General features: G+C 39.7%; 1 protein-coding gene across 1 annotated transcript; it reads left to right on the top strand.

Annotated features, from left to right (window-relative positions):
• Positions 1-7,451: 7,451 nt before the first annotated feature.
• On the top strand, positions 7,452-26,845 carry LOC141287560 (uncharacterized). Its single transcript, XM_073819723.1, has 8 exons — positions 7,452-7,579; positions 8,228-8,617; positions 10,211-10,484; positions 15,944-16,061; positions 17,973-18,087; positions 18,322-18,421; positions 22,077-22,187; positions 24,541-26,845. The coding sequence occupies exons 1-8, from the start codon at positions 7,491-7,493 to the stop codon at positions 24,589-24,591; spliced, it is 1,248 nt and encodes a 415-aa protein (XP_073675824.1). The 5' UTR covers positions 7,452-7,490; the 3' UTR covers positions 24,592-26,845.
• Positions 26,846-27,546: the final 701 nt, after the last annotated feature.

The following is a 27,546-nucleotide window of genomic DNA, read 5'->3' as shown; positions in this document are numbered from 1 at the left end:
ACAACATCCTTCATCAACAAAATCACTCATTAATCCTCTGCAAAAATGTAATGTAAAATTATAACTACGTTGCATGCCAACTCTGATTTTTTTTTTTCAAACCCAAAATAAATAAATGCATCAAAATTGGGTGCATTTACTAATAATTTTGGTGGCATTTAAAAAAAAAATAGTTTGATTGGAGTTGTTATAAAGTCATTTTCGAGTCATGCAGTTCAAGTCAAGTCTAGAGTCATTGGATTTCAAAGTCAAAGTCAAGTTATTGTCTTCAGTGAAGTCAAGTCAAGTTCATTTCGAGTCCACCTCTAGAATATAGCATATGAGTCATATGGCCTACTTTTTTTTTTTTTGGTATGTTTAAAGCTTAACAACCCAGTTTACATCAATTTTCACAGCAACAAATGTGGGCAGAAGACAGAAAGTCATATGGGTCTGCAACAAATAATTTTGTTGTTTGGGAGACTCAGAGACAAGGTTACTTTGTAATTTATTTATTTATTTTTATACAGGAGTGGAGGGTACTCTTTCAGTCTGTCATTCAGTGGAAACAAATGGTTTGCCAGAAACGCAAGAAACGTATGTTGGAGCAGCAAGCAGCAGTTACTCATAACACAAGTCTACTCAGACATTGCTTCACTACATGGACCAAACTGGTAAATATGGAGTAAAAAGCAGATATTATGAATTTGCCTTAGTTACACTAAACATGAAACTCATTAAGAGGCTTGGTATCCTACTTCCTTGCTCATTTAAAACAGTGGTTCTCAAACGTTTTCTCTCCAATACCCAGTACTATCCACAACAATATTAAAAGTCCTGTAATTTTAATTGTTTTCAAAACTTGATCCTATAAGAATAAAAAAAAAAGAACTGAAATATTTATGAAATATAGTTGCAAGTAGCAGTTACCGGGTTCAAGCACTGTTATAACGCCAAGTGTGGTCCGATCTCCTTAAAACTTTGCATGCTTGCTTAGAATCACCTGTCGCATGTGCTCACCAGTTTTCCTTTATGCTTTATATGATTTTGGGTAAATTCAGACAGGCTTCTTTTCAAAATGACCCCATTATAATTATTCTTTTATAATTATTGACCTAGAGAGTCCAGAGAATTGTACTACAGTGTTTTTTTTTTTTTCAGACTGAGTGAAAAAGAAGTTGTCAAGAATAAGAAGTTCTGATATATGACGTTTATCGCGAATATGTGCAAAAAACTGTGCAATGAACAATCATTTACGCCCTTGAAAAATGTGATATCGCCCCCCAGTGGCCGATTTCTTTCAAATTTCGCACAGACCTTTTGGGGCCGTAAGTCAAACAGGCCCACTGAGTTTTGTTCCAATTGGCCTCCGTTAACCATGTCTAAGAGGTGCTCAAACTTCATTCGTTTTTTTTTTTTTCTTATAGACACTTATGGCACTTTGGCAGTAATTTTCACGTTGATAGGACAAATGGTTGCCTTTTTTTTCCCCTCTTATAGCACCACCAAGTGGCCAAGCTCCGCGATTTTTGTCCTGCGACCTCAGATTGAACTTTTACATAAGTGTTCTGAGTTTGGCGAAGATATTGCATTTCGTTCAAGAGTAATAGGCATTTTACTAAAAGTAGACATTTTACCCTTTCGAACGTTTTAGCATGCCTTTGCAACTTAGACTTATTGATACTATTGAATTATTGATATTTCCTCTCCAGTTCGGTGTACATTTTAGGACATCCTCAGACCTCAGTCATACAACGAAAAGGTGTCATGCCTCAGACTAAAAGTCAGATGTCTAATTGTACGAGACCTGACACCTGACGTTGTTTTTCCTGAGACCTGAAGTCTTTCAGTCTGAGGCACAATCCAGTTTTGTCCTGTGACTGAAGCCTTTTAGTCTGAGGCATGACACCTTGTCATTGTATGACTGAGGTCTGAGGATGTGCTAAAATGTACACCGTACTCCAGAAAATCTTTCTGCACTGGTTTTGGTTCTAAAAAAACCTAGGACTAGTTTGCAAAAGTAGGTTCTACAAAAAAATGTGAAATACAAAAAAATGACGTGAGCCAAGGATTCCAACGACATATTACACTTGGGTCTGCAACTGGCGGTTTAGGAGTTATGAACGATTTTGTACTTTTGATCACTGTAGCATCCCCATCAGGCCGATTGGGGCAAGTCTTGGTCACACTGTAGACAATGTGAGTACTACCATCCCTCCAAGTTTCAAGTCTCTACGACTTACGGTTTGGTCTGCACAATCAGTTTTACCATTCTAACAATTAGAATAGGGTTTCAGCGCTGGGCTTTTTTTGTATTATTTCAAATCATTTTAAATCAGCTTAAGACCCCCTTGAAAATTTTCTGAAGGCCACTGATTTAAAGTCAGCATGAACTCAAATGAATAAGACTGGGAATGTTTTTTAAGGTGAAAGGGTCCATAACCTTTTACTTCTTTTATTAATATGCATTCCTAATGTTATCCATCAGTGCACTAATCAAGTCAAGTTAAAGGAGTAGTTCACTTTCAGAACTAAAATTTACAGATAATGTACTTAACGGTTGTTATTCAAGATGTTCATGTCTTTCTTTCTTCAGTCGTAAAGAAATTATTATTTTTTAAGGAAAACATTTCCGGATTTCCCTCCATATAATGGACTTCTATGGTGCCCCCGAGTTTGAACTTGCAAAATGCAGTTTAAATGCTGCTTCAAAGGGCTCTAAGGAAGAAGGGTCTTATCTGGCGAAACAATCAGTTATTTTCCAAAAATATTTACAATTTCTATACTTCTTAATCTCTACACAGAGTACACACAGAGCTAGACAAGATGAGCATTTGAGGTTAAAAAATATATCAATTGAATTTTATTTTATTTATTTATTTTTTCAAATAACCGATTATTTTGCTAGATAAAGAAGACCCTTCTTTCCTTGGCTGTGACTTGGGGGCACCATAGAAGTCCATTATATGCAGAGAAATCCTGAAAAGTTTTCCTCAAAAAATATAATTTCCTTACGACTGAAGAAAGAAAGACATGAACATCTTGGATGACAAGTGGGTGAGTACATTATCTGTAATTTTTTTGTTCTGAAAGTGAACTACTCCTTTAAGGCAAGTCAGTTTACTTGACTGCCTTCATGATTATAATTATTTTCTGTGTAGGTACAGTAGGTATGTGGTAAGCTTTGACATGTAGCTGGTATCGGTGATCCGCTGCTTTCTGGATGTGTGTGTATTTTAGGCCGTTGGGCTGCACTGCGAGCAGCAGAAGTGTGCCGTTGAATGGATGAAGAGCAGAACAGAGAGACACAGACTGAACTTGAGCTTTTCCACGTGGGTTACATGTGTACTCCAGCAGCAGACCGCCAGAGCCATTTATACTCACACACTACTGAAGAGGTACATGTCATATCGGTGACAGCCTGAGAGCACTGGGTTGTATTTTTGGCTGTTTTACAGTAGATATCAGATTTCATGTTTTAAAGCTGTCATGGTTAATTTAGGCACCACTATCTGCACCAAACAGAGCTGCAAGTCATCAAGTTATTATTTTTGCATTTTTGGTTGATGCTGCTATAGATATTACACATATTGGGAATACATTATCAATATAGCAGTCAGAATGATTAATTCTATAATACTGTCATCGTCAACTATGCCTTTAGATGTGCCATCTGGTGTAAATAAATATGAAATAATTTAATAAAGTTATATAAAAAAACAATATTTGTATTGTACATTTTAAGTAAATATAGTATAACACAAGCAAGGCTATTATTAACTAAAACTAAAACCATTAAAACATTTCATTAAATGAAATGAAATAAATATTAACCCTGAAAAAAAAATAATAGAACTTACATTTTATTTTATTTCTGGTACTGCAATATTTCCCATTTTCATTTAGTTTAACTGCTAAAATAACTAAAGCTAAATAAACTAAAAATAAAACTAACAAAAACTAGACAAAAAAATATATAAAAAAAACCTACCAAAAATTACTAAAACTTTTAACTGACTTTAAAATTAGCTGAAATTTAAAATAGAGAATACAAAAATTAAATTTAAAATATTAACACAAACTATAATAGTATATCAATTAAACAAGATATTATATAAGTATTTTTTTTTCATTAAATTGTTTGTATGTTACTATTACTATTAATTACATAATATCAACATTAGTCACTGAAATGGTCAGCCGCTTGTTTTAACTATAAATTATACATTTTGCTTTGTTTTATTCAACTGTAACATGCATGATAATTGTAGAGTGTGTGTTCAAGTGTGTTTTTAGGTTGGCTGCGGTGTGTTCAGGTCCGTAAGCAGAGGCAGGCACTGGCTCATTTCTATGCACACTACAGACTCTTGCGTGTGTGTTTCTGTCAGTGGAGAATCGTCTGCGCTCAGCAACGGCTCGCCAACAGCAAAACACAACACACACTCCACCTGAGAGCCAAAGCCATCTTACAGCAGTGGAGGAAATATACACACCGTGAGTCAAAATCATTACTGCATTTGTGTCATTGCATGTTATCTTCATCATGTTTCCTTCATTCTTCAAATAAATTTAGAAAAGTTTCCCTTAAAAGGTCTATACATATTTAATATTCACATATAATACATAACTATTCATATGGCTTTATAATACACACATGCATTACATGTACAGTGCCTTTCAAAAGTATTCATACCCCTTCAGTTTTTTTCACATTTTGTTATGTTGCTGCCTTATGTTAAACTGTATTAAATTACTTTTTTCCCCACATCAATCTACACTCCATGCACCATAATGACAAAAACAGAATTGTCACAACTTCATAAATATCTTAATAAATAATTACATTGTAGTATTAAAACTCAAGTCTTTTTAGGTATGATGCCACAAGATTTGCACATCAATATTTGCCAATAATCTGCCATTATTGTACTTACTTCTTCACCCATCTGTCAGGTTGGATGGGGTCTGGCAGAGTCAGGTTTCTCCAGAAATGTTTGATTGCTTTCAATCCCAGGCTGTGGCTGGGCCACTCAATGACATTTACAGAGTTGACTATAAGCCACTCTTGCTGTGTGCTGTTAGATTTGGCTGTATTTGGCTGAGGAGTGGTTAGGGTGGCTCGCCAATGTATTAGATTTCTCTAATAGATAAAATAAGTAAGCTTGACCAGAGTTTTTGTGGGGAGAAGAATTTATTGACAGTAGCAGTGTAGCAGGTCTTCAACAGCGATGTTAGCTTGTCGGTCTTTAAGCATCTTAACCCATGTAAGGGTCTTAGCATCTCCCTAAGTTCTCCATAGTTTCTGCTTCTTCCAAATACCTAAAGACAAATGGCTAGAAACAATAGATACTGTCAAGACCTCCTGCTGGAGATCCTACAATCTACAAGAAGTTCCCGAGGAGTACTGTTCTTTTGTTATTCTAAATGTATGGACCATTTGGTTCACACCTTTACAGACAGTTCCTGTTGATTGCATCTGGGGCACAGTCACAACGTAAATGCATCTGACTAAAATTACACATAATCTTTCAGTTCTCAGGGTCATTGTCCTGTTGGAAGGTAAACCTTCTGTCCAGTCTGAGGTTCTGAATGCTCTGGACTGGGTTTTCATTAAGGCTATAATATCTCAGTATTTTGGTGCATTGAGCTTTCCTTCTCCTCTAAAGAGTCCTCAGTCCCTGCCACAGCAAGCACTTTACTTTTGGGATGCTTCTCTGCAGGTGATAAGTAGAGCTCGTTTCCTTCAAACATGATGCTTGGAATTGAGGTTCATCCGACCAGAGAAACTTGTTTCTCATAGTCTGAGGGTCTTTTAGGTGCTTTGCAAGAGAGGATTGAGTTGGCCACACCTCCATAAAGCCCAGATCGGTGGAGTGTTGCAGTGATGTTTGTCCTTCAGTAGGTTTCTCCCATCTGCATATATGATCATGGAGCTCAACTAGAGTGACTAAAGTTCTTGGTCACCACTCTAGCCAAGGTCTTTCTCCATCAGATGCTCAGTTTGGCCAGGAGGCCAGCTCTAGGAAGAGTCCTAGTTGTTTCAAACTTCCATTAAAGGAGTAGTTCACTTTCAGAACAAAAATTTACAGATAATGTACTCACCCCCTTGTCATCCAAGATGTTCATGTCTTTCTTTCTTCAGTCGTATGGAAATTATGTTTTTTGAGGAAAACATTTCAGGATTTCTCTTCATGTAATGGACTTTTATGGTGCCCCCGAGTTTGAACTTCCAAAATGCAGCTTCAAAGGGCTCTAAACGATGACAGCCGAGGAAAAAAGGGTCTTATCTAGCAAAACAATTGGATATTTTCTAAAAACTAAAAACTTTTTAACTTCATATGCTCATCTTGTCTAGCTCTGTGTGTACTCTGTGTAGAGAGTAAAAAGTATATAAATTGTAAATGTTTTTAGAAAATAACCAATCGTTTTGCTAGATAAGACCCTTCTTCCTCGGCTGGGATCATTTAGAGCCCTTTGAAGCTGCATTTAAACTGCATTTTGGATGTTCAAACTCGGGGGCACCATAGAAATCCATTATATGGAGAGAAATCCTAAAATGTTTTCCTCAAAAAACATAATTTCCTTACGAATAAAAAACCAAAGACATGAACATCTTGGATGACAAGGGGGTGAGTACATTATCTGTAAATTTTCGTTCTGAAAGTGAACTACTCCTAAGGGTAACAAGGACTACATGCTTCTGTGAACCTTCAATGCAGCAGAATCTTTTTCTGAACTCTTCCCCAGATGTGTGGCTTGATGCAATCCTGTCTCTGAGCTCTACAGGCAGTTTTATTTATTTATTTTATTTTTGACCACAGCGTTTGGTTTTTCCTCTGATATGCATTTTTAGCTGTTAGATCTTTTATTAAGATATGTGTGCATTTCCAAATCCTACTTATTCAATTGAATTTGCCACAGGTTAACTTCACTCGAAATTATGTAACATCGACAAGCAATATGAATGCGTCTGAGCTAAATGTAAACTGTCCCAGATAAGGGTATGAATACTTATGCAATGGAATCATTTAGGTTTTTAATTTTTAATATTTTTTTTTTGCTTCGTCATTATGGTGTATAGATTGATGTGGAAAAAATTTAAAGCAGTTTAATGTAAGAAAATGTGAAAAAAGGAAGGGGTATGAATACTTTTGGAAGGAACTGTATATGCATTGCATATCAAATATCTATTAAAAGTAAAAAAGTAGTATAATTTAAAATGAATGGAAAAGTATTATGTGGTATTTTTAATTAATTTCAATGCATTAAGAATAATTAGATATGCATTTATATACAGTCTTTAAGTAAAATGTTACTAAAATTAGTACAGTTTATATTGTTTTCTATTTAATGCCAAAGTACTAACTGTTTCATTCATGATTTATGAATGAAGCCTCATGCTGTGTTTTATACATGATTTGTGCCTCACCAATAAAAGCATGCATTGTGTTTTAGTCAGGGCTCGTCGACACGCTCTCCTATGTGATTATGATAAAAGGAGGAAGACTGTCATGAAGAGAAGATCATTTCTCGTGTGGAGTCAAGCAGTGGAATCGTTCAGAAGAGCTCAGCATTATCACCAAAGAGCCTTAAAGCACAGGTGTGGGTGGAAATGACAAAAAAAAAAATGCATCATTGATGAATAAAAGTATTACTCCCGGTTTCACAAACAAGGCTTAAGTCCCAGTCTAGTCCCAGACTAAAATGTAAGTCTGAGCTGTTTCAACTGAAAGAAAATATACCAGTGCCTTTGTTATGTCTTCAGATGCACACCAGTTATGTTTTTTTCTATGGCACGTTTATAACAATTACTTAAATGTCCTAATTGAACAATGGCCTAATCCTGGTTTAGTCTAAGCCCTGTCTGTGAAACTGGGCCTTAATTTATTAAAAAATAAATAAATGACCCCAAACTGATATGATAATGTGAATGTAAACATTATTACATGGACTGTAAGAGAAAAAAAAAAAAAAAAAATCTTAGAATAACAGACAATGTCCTGCCATGAAATTATCAGTACATATTACATTACTGAAATTTCCTTAAAGCCTGAAACACAAGGCAGGTAAAACATCTGTAAAATATAATATAAAAATTCCTTCATTTTTGATACTATACATTGGGCTGTATCTCTCAGTGGTAAAACTACACACTGTTATAACTTCAATAAAAAACATTCTTTGGTGAATTCACATGACAGTCACTGAAACAAAGGATAAATGAAGATACATTCTGTTGTACCCACAGATGTTTCTCTCAGTGGCTCCATGAGTTCAGGCATCAGTCAGAGCTGTTGTGTGTGAGCAGAGGGCTGGAGGAGGTCTGGACAAAGAGACTACAGTGGAGAGCTTTCAGCCTCTGGCAACTCCAACTCAGCAATGCACACTCTCACCTGCATCACATCTGCTGCTGGAGAGACACACGACATCTCCGTCTTTATCTGAGTGTGTGGAAAGAGAGACTTGTTAAGAGGAAGAGGGCCCGTCTGGCGGTGCATCAGTGGAGATGGCACATCTCACGGGTCAGAAAGCAAAGAAACATCATGTGGAGGATGAGAAATACATTTCTGTGCTGGAAAACAGCATTCAGTCAGAGACTCAGGAGCAAAGATCACTGGACACAGACACAGCAGAGGAGGTGAGATTACAGGCCTCAAGACACCACAGGTAAAGATAGTAACAAAAAAACAATAAAGAAACGGATTTTACCCTGCTGATTACGAAGGTACATTAAAGGATTAATTCACTTCCAGAAAAAATGAACAAATAATGTACTCACCCCCTTGTCATGCAAGATGTAATTTCGTAAAGAAATTATGTTTTTTGAGGAAAACATTTCAGGATTTCTCTCCATATAGTGGACTTCTATGGTGCCCACGAGTTTGAACTCACAAAATGCAGTTTAAATGCAGCTTCAAAGGGCTCTAAACGATCCCAGCTGAAGAAGAATGGTCTTATCTAGTAAAACAATCAGTTATTTTCTAAAAACAAAATTACAATTTATACACCTCTATGAGATGGGAGTTTATCAAAATACCTTAACTGTATTTAACCATAGTGCACAGAGTACGCATGTGCATTGCAGAGCTAGACAAGGTATGCATTTGAGGTCAAAAAGTATATAAATTGTATTTTTTTTTTTTTTTTTACAAAATAACCGATCATTTCGCTAGATAAGACCATTCTTCCTCGGCTGAGATCTTTTAGAGCCCTTTGAAGCTGCATTTAAACTGCATTTTGGAAGTTCAAACTGGTCGGCACCATTGGTGATTGGGAGCGTGAGACGGTGGCTGGTGACAATGTGTGCATTTCCAAATCATACCCATTCAATTGAATTTGCCACAGGTTAACTTCACTCGAAGTGATGTAACATCTACTAGAGCTAAATTTCAACTGTCCCAGATATGAATACTTATGCAATAGAATAATTTACGTTTTTTATTTTTAATACATTTGCATAGATCTAAAAAAGATACTGTATATAAATTACATAAAAAATATTATAATGTAAAATGAAAGGAAACTAAGTATTATATGGTATTTTTAATGCATTAAGAATAATTGCAAATTTTCTATACAGTCTTTAAGTAAAATGTTACTAAAATTAGTGCAGTTTATGTATACTGTTTTCTATTGTATGCCAAATTAGTAACTGTGCACTAGATACTGCATGCTCAGCTGGGAGCACTTTGAAGTTGCATTTAAACTACATTTTGACTTGCAGGCACCATAGAAGTCCACTATATGGAAAGAAATCCTAAAATGTTTTCCTCAAAAAAAAAAAATAATAATTTCTTTACAACTGAAGAAAGAAAGACATGAACATCTTGGATGACAAGGGGGTGAGTACATTATCTGCAAATCTTTGTTCTGGAAGTGAACTAATCCCTTAAGAATTGCACAATGGAATGTTATGTTTAAATATGCAAGTGAGACATTATCTTATTAAATATAGACTACTTTGCAGAACAGAAATCAAAATCTATGAATAAATTCAGATTAAAATGTTTTTTTTTTTTTTTTTTTGATATATTACATACTGCTTTTTTCCCCTCCAAAATACTTTCTATGATTTTTTTTTTTTTTTTTTGACTTTGCTTACTTGCTATCTAAAATGCATGTGATACCAACACTGGCCTCAATAGTTTGGCAAAAGCTACAAAAATAATGACTAGCATGTCTGTGCTGTGATTAAAGCAACTGGCTTCATCAGGTCTTGTTCTGCACTCAGGGTTCTGCTGGCATGGCACGGACAAACAGTATCAGCGCAGAGATTGAGGTACAGAGAGGCCTGGTTCCAGTACAGCATTGAGATGAGACTGCAGGCTGCTGTATTCATGCAGTGGAGAAGAGCACTGATCCAGGGTCAGCAGAAGCAGTGTGCTCTGGAGAGCCTGCTCATCATCTATCAAAGCAAAGTCAGCGATCGAGCTTTTCATCGCTGGAGAACTGTGGCCATAGAATGGAAAACAATTATAACATTCAATGACAAATTACTTCACAAGGTTTGATCCAGTCAGTTCTTACTGAAGTAATTTTTTAAGATTTTATCAGTCATTTGGCTGGTTGATTTATTAATAAAAAAAAAAAAAGGTCTATACGTTTTAAAGTGTCATGAAACAATTGTTTACAGTATTATTATATGTTTATTATATGTGGCCCTGGACCACAAAACCAGTCTTATGTAGCACAGGTATATTTGTAGCAATAGCCAACAATACATTGTATGGGTCAAAATTATAAATTTTTCTTTTATGCCAAAAATCATTAGGGTATTACATAAAGATCATGTTCCATGAATATATTTTGTAAATTTCCTACCATAAATGTATCAAAACTTAATTTTTGATTAGTAATATGCATTGCTAAGAACTTAATTTGGACAACTTTAAAGGCGATTTTCTCAATATTTAGATTTTTTTTTGCATCCTCAGATTGCAGATTTTCAAATAGTTGTATCTCAGCCAATATTGTCCCATCCCAACAAACCATACATGAGTGGAAAGCTTATGTATTTGTCAGGGATCTCCTCTGACAGTCTTGTCTGTCCTGTCTTTGTTTAGTGTTTCACTGTCTGTGTTGTGTTTGAGCACATGGCTTTGTCTTTGTTTGTATTTGCCATGTGCTCCCCTCGTCCTGCCTCCTTGTTACCTGTTGCCACGCCCCCTTGTTTAGCTGAGTGTTGTCACCTGTCTGTCTTGTTTATGTCCTCGTTTTCTTATTGTCTGCACCTGGTCCTCATGTATCCTGTCCCCTTTATAAGCATGCACCTTCCCTCTTGTCTTCGCCAGTTCATTGTGTGTATTCTACCTCTGTGTTCAACGATCTAGTTTCCTGCTTGTCTGCTATTATATTTTCAGTTAAATACCCTGTCAAGTTGTTTGTTTTCTTTTGTCCAGTCCAGTCCAGTCCTGTCCTGTCCTGTCCTGTCCTGCTGACGGTGCTCCTGGTCCGCCCTCTCTGCTAGATGTGAGCATTACCTGTGGGATCTCTACAGTGGAGTCACTTCCACTCAGGTTCCTGTCTGGCCCAGTTGCTACTTCCAGTTTCTTGCCAGCTCTGCTCACTACTGGTCTGTAGCCTGGACTCAGTTGTCATCCTTACCGTCTGCCTGTCTTCAAGTATCTCCCTGCCTATTGTTTGGACTGTGTTCACCCCCTCCTCACCATCTCTTGTCATTGACCTTTGTTCAATAAATAACCATCACTAACATTCTGCATTTGAGTCCTCTCTTCGAAATCATGACAGAATGAACTGGCCACACTGGACTCAGCAGAATGAGCATCAGAATCCTGCCACCCATCAATACTCAAGAAAGGCTCGCTCGCCAGCGGGGCCTTGCAGCTCTTCGACAACAGGGTTGGGATATCGGAGCATTCACCCAGCACTTCTGGACTATGTCCAGAGGCCTTGATTATGATGACACCACCCTCAAGGACATATTCAATGCCTGCTTGGATGACCCGGTACCTAAGTGGGAGATGGACAACCTCAAGTTTTTAAACTATTGGAATTTCTCCAAGTATGTTGGTCATCGCATACAGTGGGGAATGCCGCCTCCACCACCTGGCCCAGCATGCAGCAACCACTCTACCCCACTTCCCTTGCCAAGTCAAGATCAAGATCCACTTCTAACTCCAACTCAGAAGCGAAGGGCCAGAAGGAAGAGGGCTCAGTCTGCTGCATCCATCAGTGACTCTGACACCTTCCCTGCCAACCTTGAGCCAGCCAAGTCTCACCCTATCAAGTCTGTTCCTGTCAGGTGTAAGTCTGCTGGGTTTGTTTCAGTCACTCCTGAGTCGGCCGAGTTAGCTGCAGATACTACAGAGGATGACAAACTCACATCAACCTGTCCTAAGCTGAGAGGAAGAAAGGCCCATGTAGAGTTGTCTTTGGACCCTGAGATCTCCCATCCAGTGATACTTTCAAGACCACTTTTTAGTGGTTTCGTGTCCTTTAGGACTGCATCAGCCCACTCTGTTATGACCAAAGAAGGTCTTTACCAGGCCAGCTTCAGTAGACTATAACGACGATGATGATGATCCAGGCAAGCCCCTTTCTGTCATCCCGGAGACAATCGAACCCGATCCATTCAAGCCCATTCCAGTCACTCCGGAGCCAGCCAGACATGCTCCAATCGCTCCTGATCCATTCAAGCCCATTACAGTCACTCCGGAGCCAGCCAGACATGCTCCAATCGCTCCTGATCCATTCAAGCCCATTCCAGTCACTCCGGAGACAGCCAGACACACTCCAGTCACTCCAGATCCTGTCAAGCCTGTTCCAGTCACACTGGAGCCAGCCAGTCCTCCTCCCGTCACTCCAGATCCAGTCAGGTCCACTCCAGTCATTCCGAGATCTATCCTCATTGAATCAGACATTTCCAAGATGGCTAAATTGACAGCTATTCAGTCAGTTCCAGTCAACACTAAGCCAGACTTGATTCCTGCCACCCCCGATTCAGTCATCACTCAGTCAATGAAGTATGCACCAAGTATCTCCGAATCTACCAAGCCAACCTCTAGTTTACTAGTGTCTACTGAGCGCACTTCTGTCATTCAAGGATCTGTCAAGTCTAGTTTCATCCCTCATTCTGTAGGGTCTGTTTCCTACTTGTCACAATCAACCAAGTCATCTATCTCCGCTGAGTCAACCGGGCTCTCTACCTCTCTCCCTGTGTTGGTCAAGTCCGCTACAGATACTACAGAAGCGACCCAGCACTCTGTTGAGACACGTCATAGGCGGAAGAAGAGAAAGGCTGGTGTTGTTCCGTCTAATTCTCTCCCTGTTTTGCCCATTGAGACTATGCCAAAGAGTCCAACCATTCCCACAGATTGTGTGCACCTCTGTCATGTCTCATCCACTGAAAACGACACTGCCTGCCGTGTTGTGTTCCCAGAAGCTCTTCCTGAGCTGGTTGCTCCTCCTGTCATGGCCACGGAGGCCAATGCAGTGACTTTCACCTCACCAGTATTGGCCACGGAGGCCAGTTCCATACCATCTGCTCTCCCAATAACTTCTACGGACGCCATCCCCACCAGTCATATCAAGTCCAAAGCTGTCCCTGCAAGTCATGTAAAGTCAACAGAGATTCCTGTTAAAGTCATGTCTTCAGAGACCATTCCTGAACAGTCTACTCTCAAAGCGTTGCCCACGAAGATCATTCCAGCGGCTCTCACTCAGCCCGTTATGGTCAAGGAGGCCGTCTCAGAGTTGTCTGCTGTTCCTGTAGTGACCCCAGATGCTGTTCCTGAGCGGCCTGCTCTTAATATTTTGGCTCCAGAGAGCGGAGTTCCCGGGTCCGCTCCAGAGAGCGCAGTTCCCGAGTCCGCTCCGGAGAGCGCAGTTCCCGAGTCCGCTCCGGAGGGCGCAGTTCCCGAGTCCGCCCCGGAGGGCGCAGTTCCCGAGTCCGCCCCGGAGGGCGCAGTTCCCGAGTCCGCCCCGGAGGGCGCAGTTCCCGAGTCCGCCCCTGAGAGGGCAGTCCCCGAGACCGCCCCTGAGGGCGCAGTCCCCGAGTCAGCCCCAGAGGGCGTAGTTATCCAGTCCGCTCCAGAGAACGCTGTTCCCAAGCCTACCTTAGAGAAAGCTGTTCCCTGGAAGTCAAGTCAAATCACTGCTATTCCCTCGAAGTCAAGACTAGTCACTGTTGTTCCTTTAATGTCAAGTCAAGTTACGTCAGTCCCATCGAAACCACGTCAAGCCTGAGCCGAGTCACGTCTCGCCCGAGCATCCAGAGTCTACACCCAGGAGGGCGGTCAAGCCTAAATCCCCGGCCAAGATGGCCGCCGTTCCTGAACTCCAGGCCAGGATGGCCACCAAGCCTGAGTTCTTGGATTCAGCCCCTAGGCCAGTTTCTGTAGTCCCGGAGGGCGTTTCCGTTTCTGGCCCTATGCCAGTTGTTGTAGCCCCGAAGGGTAAGAGTGTCTCGGATCCAGCCCTTAAACCAGTGCTTGTTGCCCTGGAGGGCGTCCCTGATCCAGCCCCTGAGTCCGCTCCAGTGTCGGCTCCAGCCCCTGAGTCCGCTCCAGTGTCGGCTCCAGCCCCTGAGCCCGCTCCAGTGTCGGCTCCAGCCCCTGAGCCCGCTCCAGTGTCGGCTCCAGCCCCTGAGCCCGCTCCAGTGTCGGCTCCAGCCCCTGAGCCCGCTCCAGTGTCGGCTCCAGCCCCTGAGCCCGCTCCAGTGTCGGCTCCAGCCCCTGAGCCCGCTCCAGTGTCGGCTCCAGCCCCTGAGCCCGCTCCAGTGTCGGCTCCAGCCCCTGAGCCAGCTCCTGTGTCCGTTCTTACCCCTGTCACCCAGTCTAGTTGGGGGTCCAGACCAGTCAGGCCAGTTCCCACCCCTCCCTTCCCACCCTCTGTGTCTCCTAGTATAGGTTCCCCTAGGCCAGGACCTCCCTGGTCAGCCATGAACATTTTGCCTGGTCCTGTCCCCACCCACCCCTTCCCTCCCTCTATGTTTTCTGGCCAGTTTGGGACTCCATTATCCGCTACCCTCCCACCCCCCAGTTGGTGCCTCCTGTGATGTTGCCCGGTTTGGACGCCTGGAGGCGTCCTTTGGATGGGGGGTACTGTCAGGGATCTCCTCTGACAGTCTTGTCTGTCCTGTCTTTGTTTAGTGTTTCACTGTCTGTGTTGTGTTTGAGCACATGGCTTTGTCTTTGTTTGTATTTGCCATGTGCTCCCCTCGTCCTGCCTCCTTGTTACCTGTTGCCACGCCCCCTTGTTTAGCTGAATGTTGTCACCTGTCTGTCTTGTTTATGTCCTCGTTTTCTTATTGTCTGCACCTGGTCCTCATGTATCCTGTCCCCTTTATAAGCATGCACCTTCCCTCTTGTCTTCGCCAGTTCATTGTGTGTATTCTACCTGTGTTCAACGATCTAGTTTCCTGCTTGTCTTCTATTATATTTTCAGTTAAATACCCTGTCAAGTTGTTTTTCTTTTGTCCAGTCCTGTCCTGTCCTGCTGACGGTGCTCCTGGTCCGCCCTCTCTGCTAGATGTGAGCATTACCTGTGGGATCTCTACATTGGAGTCACTTCCACTCAGGTTCCTGTCTGGCCCAGTTGCTACTTCCAGTTTCTTGCCAGCTCTGCTCACTACTGGTCTGTAGCCTGGACTCAGTTGTCATCCTTACCGTCTGCCTGTCTTCAAGTATCTCCCTGCCTATTGTTTGGACTGTGTTCACCCCCTCCTCACCATCTCTTGTCATTGACCTTTGTTCAATAAATAACCATCACTAACATTCTGCATTTGAGTCCTCTCTTCGAAATCATGACAGTATTTAGCTAATGTATAAATCCTAATCCTAAAATCTTAATGACTGGTTTTGTGGTCCAGGGTCACATATAGTTAATAGTTAATATCAATAAATTTAAAATAAACATAATTATTTAGTTTCATTTTTTTTAAATATTGCTAACTAATCAAATTTACCAATACATTAAAATAAACTGTATTTACTTTTCTTTACAGTGGTTCAGGCATTGGACACACAGCAGGGATCTGTTGAAAGTAGCAGACATGTTTCATGCAAAGAAGAAAAGAAATGAATCCCGGTTTGTTTTAAGGACGTGGTCACTGTGGGCCAAAGGTAAACTAGTATTTTTACACCTTTGCCTTGTGAATGCTATTAGATAACATAGAAATTATCTATGAGGTAATGCAGGCAGTTAAATAAGCTATTTGGGTCAATCATCTCATGCAAATATAATGTGAACTACATTGCATTGCATTAGATAACACAATATCAAACCAAGTGACATTTGCTGTAGAAAGATAGCACGGACAAGGCCGAAATTATTCATACCCCCGGCAAATTCTGACTTAAAGTTACTTTTATTCAACCAGCAAGTTTTTTTTTTTTTTTTCTGGAAATGACACAGGCTTCTCCCAAAAGATAATGAGAAGATAAACAAGAGGCATCATTGTGGAAATTTTTTTTTTCTCAGTTTTTATTTACATTTGAACAAAAAGTGTCATGTCCAAAATTATTCATACCCTTTGCAAACTGTCACAGTCTATGGAAAAATCCAAAGTTCTATACCATTCCAAATAGTCCAAGCTGTTCTAAAGCATCCTAATTACCCTAATTCATTGGGAACAGCTGTTTTAATCAACTCAACAGGTGAAAAACAGAAGCTCTCTGCTGTTGGTTTGTGGACAGTCATGGCTAGGACAAAGGAGCTCACTGAGGACCTGCGGCTGTGCATTGTGGCTGCTCACAAGTCAGGAAATGGCTATAAGACCATATCTAAATGTTTTGAAGTTCCAGTGGCTACAGTGCAAAGTATTATTAAAAATACAAGACGTTCCGCAGTGTGAAAAATTTCAGAGGACGTGGTCGGAAGCCAGAAGTGACACCTGTGCTGGCCAGGAGGATAGTGAGAGAGGTAATTACCACCAAGATCATCCTGATGAATCTGGGCTCTGCTGGTGGAAACATCTTAAGGCAGACAGTTCAAAGGACACTGCACACCGCTGGGTTTCACGGATGCAGACCAAGGAGGACAGCACTTCTCCAGATAAGGCACACAAAAGCCTGCTTGGCCTTTGCAAATGCTCATCTGGACAAAGAAGACGACTTCTGGTCTTCTGTTTTATGGTCAGATGAAACAAAAATTGAATTGTTTGGCCACAATGATGTAGCCATCATTTGGCGTAAAAAAGGAGAAGCCTTCAACCCTAAGAACACCATCCCCACTGTCAAACATGGTGGTGGGAACCTAATATTTTGGGGGTGTTTTTCAGCCGGTGGACCAGGGAACCTAATCACAGTAAACGGCACCATGAAAAAGGAGCAATACATCAAAATTCTCAACAACAACATCAGGCAGTCTGCAGAGAAACTTGGCCTTGGGCACCAGTGGACATTTCAGCACGACAACGACCCAAAACACACAGCAAAAGTGTTGAAGAAATGGCAGACAAAAAACATTAACGTTTTGCAGTGGCCCAGCCAGAGTCCTGACTTAAATCCAATTGAGAATCTGTGGAGGGAGCTAAAGATCAGGGTGATGGCAAGGAGACCCTCCAACCTGAAAGAGTTGGAGCTCATCGCTAAAGATGAATAGGCAAAAATACCAGTGGAGACATGCAAAAAGCTGGTCAGCAATTATAGAAAGCGTCTGATTGCTGTAATAGCCAATAAAGGCTTTTCTATTGATTATTGAGAAGGGTATGAATAATTTTGGACATGACACTTTTTGTTCAAATGTAAATAAAAGATGAGTAATAATTTTTTCCACAATGATGCCTCTTGTACATCTTGTACAGACGTCTGTGTCATTTCTAATAAAAAAAAAAAAAAAAAAAATACTTGCTGGTTGAATAAAAGTAACTTTAAGTCAGAATTTGCCAGGGGTGTGAATAATTTCAGGCTTGACTGTACTTTACAAGCAATATATTTTACAAAATCACATTTGCTATTTTTGAAATGAAGTTTTACATTTAAATTTTAAGCTAGACTGTCTTTCAAATGTCAAAAAACTTGTTTTCCCACCAGAACGTAAAGCGCAGAGGCAGATGGAAGAGGCTGTGAGTCTCTGGCTGGAGGGCAGAGCAGTATCTAGAACTTTTCATCATTGGGTCAAAGTGTATCAACAACAGCTTTCACACAGGTAAACACTGCAGTGGTTTTCTACATGTAAAAGTCAAATATATTGGACTCAACCAAACACACACAATAACATGTTTGCATATACAAATGTTTACAACTCAACAATATGGCCCTAATAATGAATAGAGCTGATCTCAAAATGGTACCACCATGTGTTTGGTTGTTTGAGAAACAATGGTTATGAATATGTTGCTAATATGACCAATAATTAGTGATATTTGTATCACATGATCAGTATCACAGCAATGGAGAGAAGAGGACAGCCTGTACTGACCCGTCTGTACTGGATGTGCTGGAAAAACCAAACTGAAGCATCACTGCTGTGTGCCCAACAAGTAAATAATCAACATGAATCAACATTATAAATACTATATATACAAAGTTTCCTCAGAAGTGCTTAATTTGCCAAAATGCAACAGGAAATATAGGTTAATTTATTTAGTTTGCTTGTTGAGTTTTAAGGAGATAACAGAAACAGCACTTCTGTTCCCAAAGGCTTGTCATGTTTTTTTTTTTCCAGAATATTCTAGGTGCCAAAAATCTGTAAAATATGGGCAATCATTCTGTATGTTAATCAAACTAATCTATCTACTAAAGATCTGTGAGTGGCTGCATAAATGTATGGTTAGGTATGTGTACATAATAGTAATTACTCCTTTTTTATTTATTTATTTCCATCTATCCATTCTCCAAACCATATGCCTTAGGCTCACGGAGACGCTGGAGCCTATTTATTATATATAATAAATAAATAGGTCCAGCCTATGTGTGTAAGCCATATTTAAACACATTTTATTATTAAATTTATTTTTTCCTTTTTTTTCCCACAATTTTTAAATTTCTTTTTACTTTTGCACACACTTTTTTACTTGCATTCATGTTTCAAATGTAACCATCAAGTGATGTTTTTTATGACCATACATTTATTTGTTACACTACTCTTTAGTGAGCTTATAAAGGTGACAGATGATTAAAAATAGTGAAACACTTAATTAGTGGGCAGTTACATGTACAGTCGTGGCCAAAAGTTTTGAGAATTACGTAAATATTGGAAATTGGAAAAGTTGCTGCTTAAGTTTTTATAATAGCAATTTGCATATACTCCAGAATGTTATGAAGAGTGATGAGATGAATTGCATAGTCCTTCTTTGCCATGAAAATTAACTTAATCCCGAAAAAAAACTTTCCACTGCATTTCACTGCTGTCATTAAAGGACCTGCTGAGATCATTTCAGTAACCGTCTTGTTAACTCAGGTGAGAATGTTGACGAGCACAAGGCTGGAGATCATTATGTCAGGCTGATTGGGTTAAAATGGCAGACTTGACATGTTAAAAGGAGGGTGATGCTTGAAATCATTGTTCTTCCATTGTTAACCATGGTGACCTGCAAAGAAACGCGTGCAGCCATCATTGCGTTGCATAAAAATGGCTTCACAGGCAAGGATATTGTCGGCTACTAAGATTGCACCTAAATCAACAATTTGTAGGATCATCAAGAACTTCAGGGAAAGAGGTTCAATTCTTGTTAAGAAGGCTTCAGGGTGTCCAAGAAAGTCCAGCAAGCGCCAGGATCGTCTCCTAAAGAGGATTCAGCTGCGGGATCGGAGTGCCACCAGTGCAGAGCTTGCTCAGGAATGGCAGCAGGCAGGTGTGAGCGCATCTGCACACACAGTGAGGCGAAGACTTTTGGAAGATGGCCTGGTGTCAAGAAGGGCAGCAAAGAAGCCACTTCTATAAAAAAAAAACAAAAAAAAACATCAGGGACAGATTGATCTTCTGCAAAAAGTATGGCGAATGGACTGCTGAGGACTGGGGCAAAGTCATATTCTCCAATGAAGCCTCTTTCCAATTGTTTGGGGCATCTGGAAAAAGGCTTGTCCGGAGAAGAAAAGGTGAGCGCTACCATCAGTCCTGTGTCATGCCAACAGTAAAGCATCCTGAGACCATTCATGTGTGGGGTTGCTTCTCATCCAAGGGAGTGGGCTCACTCACAATTTTGCCCAAAAACACAGCCATGAATAAAGAATGGTACCAAAACACCCCCCAACAGCAACTTCTTCCAACAATCCAACAACAGTTTGGTGAAGAACAATGCATTTTCCAACACGATGGAGCACCGTGCCATAACGTCACCTTAGAATTATAAGGTTCTATCTGCATTCTGAGCACTTTTGAGATATAGAGCTTCAAAGTTTTTGCATTCCATAGACTTCTGTAGATAGAACCATTTTAGTTGTCTAAAAAAGGCCCAAAATGTACACAGCTTACAAAAGAAACATCAAATAATGTAAATAAGTTGTCACAGAATAAGAATATGTGAATAACTCAATTTTGACAAAAATGTCAGATAGAACCTTATAATTCTAAGGTGACGATAAGGCAAAAGTGATAACTAAGTGGCTCGGGGACCAAAACGTTGAAATTTTGGGTCCATGGCCTGGAAACTCCCCAGATCTTAATCCCATTGAGAACTTGTGGTCAATCCTCAAGAGGTGGGTGGACAAACAAAAACCCACTAATTCTGACAAACTCCAAGAAGTGATTATGAAAGAATGGGTTGCTATCAGTCAGGATTTGGCCCAGAAGTTGATTGAGAGCATGCCCAGTCGAATTGCAGAGGTCCTGAAAAAGAAGGGCCAACACTGCAAATACTGACTCTTTGCATAAATGTAACTGTCGATAAAAGCCTTTGAAATGTATGAAGTGCTTGTAATTAAATTTCAGTACATCACAGAAACAACTGAAACAAAGATCTAAAAGCAGTTTAGCAGCAAACTTTGTGAAAACTAATATTTGTGTCATTCTCAAAACTTTTGGCCACGACTGTACACTGTAGATCAGGGGTGCTCAACCCTGTTCCTGGAGAGGTACCTACCTGCAGACTTTTGTTCCAGCCCTGCTCCAACACAGCTGTCTGTAATTATCAAGTGCTACCTAAGAGATTAATTAGCTGGTTCAGGTGTGTTTGATTAGGGTTGGAGCTGAACTTTGTAGGATAGTAGATCTCCAGGAACAGGGTTGGGCACCCCTGCTGTAGATATTGACTAGATAAAAAAGTTTGTCAAGACAAACTAAAAGTTAGCTTGAGAAAGCTGGACCAGAAAGTTTGAAAAGTATTAAAAAGATTTCCAAGTTTGAGGTTGCTAGCATTATTTAAAACGATTAACATGTTAAATGTTTTAACATGATTAACATTTTGCTAGCATGTTTTTAACATGATTAACATGTTTGTAGCATGTTGATAGCCTGTTTCTAACATGATTAGCAAGAATGAATGAGTTTGAATGGATTAGAAATAGTACATAGAAGGAAAATTTGAGTTTCATTTTTAGGAAAGCCATAAGTCCGATGAGTTAGAAAAGACAACAGTTTCTCAAGCCAACTTAACCTTATTTATTAACTTTTCTTTCTGTAAGAGCGGGAAGAAAATTTTATTGGTCTGGCTTGTGGTCTCATCCGAGTCAAGCTATTTTTAGCTGTACAAAACAGCTCGTTTTGCTTCTTGATATTGACAAATGTTGTGTCTTACCATATTTGCATCTTAATTATGAACACACTGGTTTGTAGTGCAAACAGTTTTACCGGTTACTGCACGTTGTCATTCTTCTCATTATTTCCCTATAGCGGTTAATGAACTGGAAGTCTTACCCATAGGCTTTCTTACATGTTAAAAAATCAAAAACTGTCACTGGGGCAGCGATGTTCAAAGGGAAAACCTTCATACCTTATTTACCCTGAAATGGTTCCTATTGGTAACTTAAAGGTACATATTGGTATTTAAAGAGTATATATGTGTATTTGCAAGAGTGTATAAAAGGTTGCTGCTCCAGTGACAGCTTTTGAATCTTTTTTCTACATCTAGGGTCAACAAACTCTTGCAAGAAACCAGACAGAACATGCTAGCAAACACCCAATGAGGTGCTAACATTTATACTATAATTTGACATTACCAGGACTTCTTTAACTTTATCTCTATGGTTCTGGTGCAGTATGAGCACCGTGTGCTGCAGAGAGCCTGGCTTACCTGGAGAAAGAGACACATCAGGAACAGAGTATCTGCTGATTACTCAGCCATCATTAACAACACGCTATTGGCCCAGGTAAATCAGACACAGTCCACCGCTCTTTGAAACCTTGCCATGTTAGCACAAGATAAACAGGGTCATCGTGCACATATACTAACTCTGTTAAGTCACGGTAACCTGGTCTGTTCTTCACCAAACCATTGTGCTTATGAATAAACCCATAAACATGGACTTTCATCCTTATTTTTCACACTGTCTTATCAGTGTTAAGCAATGTGGAGCATACAATATCTCACAAAAGTAAGTACACCCCTCACATTTCAGCAACCATTTTAGTATATCTTCTCAAGGGACAATACTATTGAAATTAAACTTGGATATATTTTAGAGTAGTCAACGTGCATATAGCAGTATAGATTTACTGTCCTCTGAAAATTACTCAACATACATTATTGGCATTATTGTCAAAATAGCTGGCAACAGAAGTGAGTACACCTTAAGTGAACTTCTCCAAAGTGTCAATATTTTGCCACTGATGTCTGGCACTGCCTTAATCATCCTGGGCATGGAATTGACCAGAGCTATACAGGTTGTTTCTGGGATCCTCTTCCACTCCTCACAGAGCTGCTGGACGTTAGACACATGGTGCTTCTCCACCTTAGACTTCAGGATGCCCCACAGGTGCTTAATAGGGTTCAGATCTGGAGACATACTTGGCCACCCCATCACCTTCACCTTCAGCTTCCTCAACAAGGCAGTTGTCATCTTGGTAGTGTGTTTGGGATTGTCATTATGTTGGAAAACTGCTGTTTGGCATCATGTTCTGCTTCAGAATGTACAGCACATAATGGAATCCATGTTTCCCTCAATGAACTGCAGCTCCCCAGAACCAGCAGCACTCATGCAGCCCCAGACCATGATGCTACTACGACCATGCTTGACTGTAGTACTCCTCACCAGGGCATCGCCACACATGCTGGACACCATCTGAGCCAAACAAGTTTATCTTATAGTCTTATCAGACCACAGGACATGGTTCCAGTAATTCATGCTCTTGGACAGGTTGTCTCCAGCAAACTGTTTGCGGGCTTTTCTTGTGAACCAGCTTCAGATGAGGCTTCCTTCTGAGACGACGCTTATGCAAACCGACTTGTTGCAGTGTGCGGCGTATGGTCTGAGCACTGACAAGCTGACCTTCTACTTCTGCAACCTTTAAAGCAATGCTGGCAGCACTCATGCATCTGTTTTTTGAAGCCGAGTTCTGCACCTGAAGCACAGAACGAGTGCTAAACTTCGTTGATCGACCCTTGCAAGGCCTGTTCCGAATGGAACCCATCTTGGAAAACCTCTGTATGACCCTGAGCATTGTAGTGTAACTGGGTTTCAGGGTGTTACTGAACTTCTAATAGCCTTGGCCTTGTGGAGAGCAACAATTTTAATTCTCAAATCCTCAGAGAGTTCTTTGCCATGAGATGCCATGTTGAACATCCAGTGGTCAGTATGAGAGAGTTGTACTTAAAGCACCACATTTTAACTGCTCTAATACAAGATACACAAGTTTGTATGGTCCTGTCAAGCAGACAAAAATATAAACATGATGAATAGGACATGGTTTCCACAACATACTGAGTTATTTACAGAGGACAGTAAATCTATACTGCTATACAAGCTGCACATTGGCTACTCTAAAATATATCCAAGTTTAATTTCTATAGTATTGTCCCTTACTAAAATGGTTGCTGAAATGTGAGGGGTGTACTCACTTTTGTGAGATACTGTATATTCTAGATTACTGGAAGATTTACTTGAATTTTTCAAGAGCTGAAGGAGAAATGATCCTAACAGACACATAACACAAAGACTGTCATCAAAGGCTCCCTTATGAAAAAAAAAAAGTGTAATTATATTGAATGTACTTGTAATGTTTTACAAATCTTAAAAGTATTGGCATATATATATATATATATATATATATATAAACTCTACTTGCAGATAATATATTACTACAATTATACTTAAAGAGAGGCGCTTTCATGAATGTTCCTTAGGGTTGCCAAGTCCACCAGCCCAATTGCGAATTAAAACTATCCTAATTACAGCTTAAACTAGTCCAATCATATTCCGGAGGAAATTGGTTATGAAAATAGCTCCAAAATTGTGTTTTGAGAGTTCCCCTCTGTCGAAATAAAACCTTCTGCAACAGTATAAAAATAGCCCAATCCTGCGGGGAAAATGCTGACTTGGCAACACTGCTGTTTCTAAACACATTTAAGTACTCTCTAAAAAAAAGTGCAGTTTATAATAATGTTAAACATTACAGTATATTTTAGTTTACCATAAATACCTAACCATTAATATATAAATATATTAAGTACTGTGTACAGATTGATACTAATGATTTTTTTCCCCTCTGCTGTTTTTTTGGCAGGTGTTGCGAGTGTGGTGGCAGCGAGCCCACAGGGCGGACTTTGAGCCCTAACCAGTTCTGTGTTTACAAGCATGTTAACAGATGGAAAGCAGCCAATGAAGATCATACCAGACTGCAGAAACTCCACACATAACCTCCAAAACCATTATCATTTACCTGAGTATTCAGCAACAGTTCAACAACACATTTACACACGTTCCTCAAAATTCTCCTGCATATTTATTAATCCCCACATTAGGCTTTTCTCTGGAGGACAATAAAACTGGAAAAAATCCCATAGATTTACACTGATGGAAGGAGCCCATTACAACAACAATTCTTTATATTCCAAATTAGTTTGGAGCCAGTCTGAACTAAATTAACTTATAGAGTTTGAATTGTGATTAATTTCAGGCAAGACTGGACTCTTTATATGCAACACCCCCCTTTAGCAGCAATTTAGTTATGTTGTATTTGTCAAAATGTTTCAGGTTAAAAATGTATTTTAATTTAAAGCTAAGAAGCAGTGAGAACCAAAGTGTAGCAGTATTAGTATGAGGTTTGGTGGGGTTTTCCCCCCACCTGTTTTATTGACAACCAAGCCTACAGGAGCACACCTCTTCTTAAAGGACTAGCTTTCCCCGAAATAAAAATTCTGTCATTTACTCACCCTCAAGCTGTTCCAAACATATATAGGTTTTTTTCTTCTGCTGAACATAAAAGAAGAATGTGTATCCAAACAGCTGATTGACTTCCACAGTATTTTTTATTTTTTTTTTCATACTGATTCTTCAAGTTGCCTTCTTTTTTGTGCAGCAGAAGACAGAAACTCATACAAGTTTGGATAATGATGACAGAATTTTCATTTTTGGGTGAAATATCCCTTTTAAAGGTGACATATCATGAAAATCTGACTTTTTCTGTGTTTAAGTGCTGTAAATGGGTCTACGGTGCATCTACCAATCCGGTAAATGTGAAAAAGGACAACCCAGTAACTTTGCCTTTTGCTGTAAGCATGTGAAAAAATGAGCTGCTCAGATTTTGCTCCCCTCGTGACATAGTTTGGGGATCTTATTATAATATTTTCTACCCACCATTTGTTTTCTTAAGTGACAATGGTGTACCAGTCCTAATGCCATGGCAAAAGTTCGAGTAAAGCATGCTAACTGTTCTGTCATTGGCTGCACAGACGAGCACAGAACATGCTTTAGAGTCCCAGCCTCAGAAGAGACAAGAGGGCAGTGGATTTATTTACTGTATATTACACTGCTGCCACACAGATCTAATATAAACATGCAATTTCTTTCCCAACACTTTACCTTCACAGACATGGCTGTCTGTTTTAGTAACTCTTGTGTTTTTATTATAAACTTGTGTGTATTTGACTGTTTAAGCGTAATAAGACATGAAAGAGAAGGTACTAGTTTAGTACTCACATGCTGTGTGACAGCTGCTTACTGTGCACATGCTTTAGATGTGTGTGCTTAGAAAGTTTACACTAATATGGCTTTTAAACGCATGATTTCAACAGGATAGACATGATAATCAAAACCAAACAAATGTTTGTAGCAGAGTATCTGTTACAAGCTGTAAAGGCACAGCTCTATTCTGGAAAAGGGGGCAGGGTTCCAGTAATTCATGCTCTTGGACAGGTTGTCTTCAGCAAACTGTTTGAGGGCTTTCTTGTGAGCCAGCTTCAGATGAGGCTTCCTTCTGGGATGATGCCAATGCAAACCGACTTGTTGCAGTGTAGTCTGAGCACTGACAAGCTGACCTTCTGCAACCTTTAAAGCAATGCTGGCAGCACTCATGCATCTGTTTTTAAAGCCAGGTTCTGCACCTGATGCACAGAACGAGTGCTCAACTTCGTTGATCGACCATTGCAAGGCCTGTTCTGAATGGAACCCATCTTGGAAAACCTCTGTATGACCCTGAACACTGTAGTGTAACTCGGTTTCAGGGTGTTACTGAACCTCTAATAGCCTTGGCCAACTTGGTAGAGATCAACAATTCTAATTCTCAAATCCTCAGAGAGTTCTTTGCCATTAGATGCCATGTTGAACATCCAGTGATCAGTATGAGAGAACTGTACTTAAAGCACCTAATTTTAACTGCTCTAATACAAGATACACAACTTTGTAAGGTCCTGTCAAGCAAACAAAAACATGAACATGATGAATAGGACATGTAGCTTTGCATGGTTAAACAACATACTGCTGTTATCATTTAGGATGTACTCACTTTTGTTGCCAGCTATTTTGACAATAATGGCTGTATGTTGAGTTATTTTCAGAGGACAGTAAATCTATACTGCTATACAAGCTGCACATGGACTACTCTAAAATATATCCACGTTTCATTTCTATAGTATTGTCCCTTTAGAAGATATTCTAAAATGGTTGGTGAAATGTGAGGGGTGTACTCACTTCTGTGAGATACTGTATATTACATATTGTAAAATGAGGCATAATAGGTCAGACTTTTAACAGGCTGTATGATTTGAGATATCGTTCATTGCATATCCATTCAGTGCTGAGCAGCAGGTACTGGTTAATGTTAACTACTTATGAAACGTTCTCATTTTTCACAAAGATAAAAGGGATAAAATCAGTTTCAAGTACTTTGGCATTCTGACTTCCATTAGAAATGCCAGCGGTTCAGAGGGTTCACTTATGTAACGGCCCTATAGTGAGTTTAGAATGAGTGTGTCAGGTTACTGACTCCTCCTTCTCCTCTTCACATGTGGAATGAGAACTCCATGGAAAAACCAAGAGTGTATTTAGTAATTTTTTTTTTTTTTGCACTAAGTGGAACTTAGCTTAGAACATTTTTTTTATTCTTGCTTACAATATATGTATGTACAGTAGTCAACATTTGAAGTGGATCAAAAAAAGTTCACCAAAGTTGTCCTAGGTTAAAAAATTGGTATTGTTTTTGTTTTAGGACAACTTTGATGAAAGGTTTTGATCCACTTCAAATGTTGACTACTGTATATCAAGTATATCTATCTACCTATCTAAGCTATTT

Source organism: Garra rufa, chromosome 15 (genome assembly GCF_049309525.1).
Source record: "Garra rufa chromosome 15, GarRuf1.0, whole genome shotgun sequence".
In the NCBI taxonomy this organism is placed as follows: Eukaryota; Metazoa; Chordata; class Actinopteri; order Cypriniformes; family Cyprinidae; genus Garra; species Garra rufa.
This window is presented reverse-complemented; position numbering and strand designations above follow the sequence as displayed.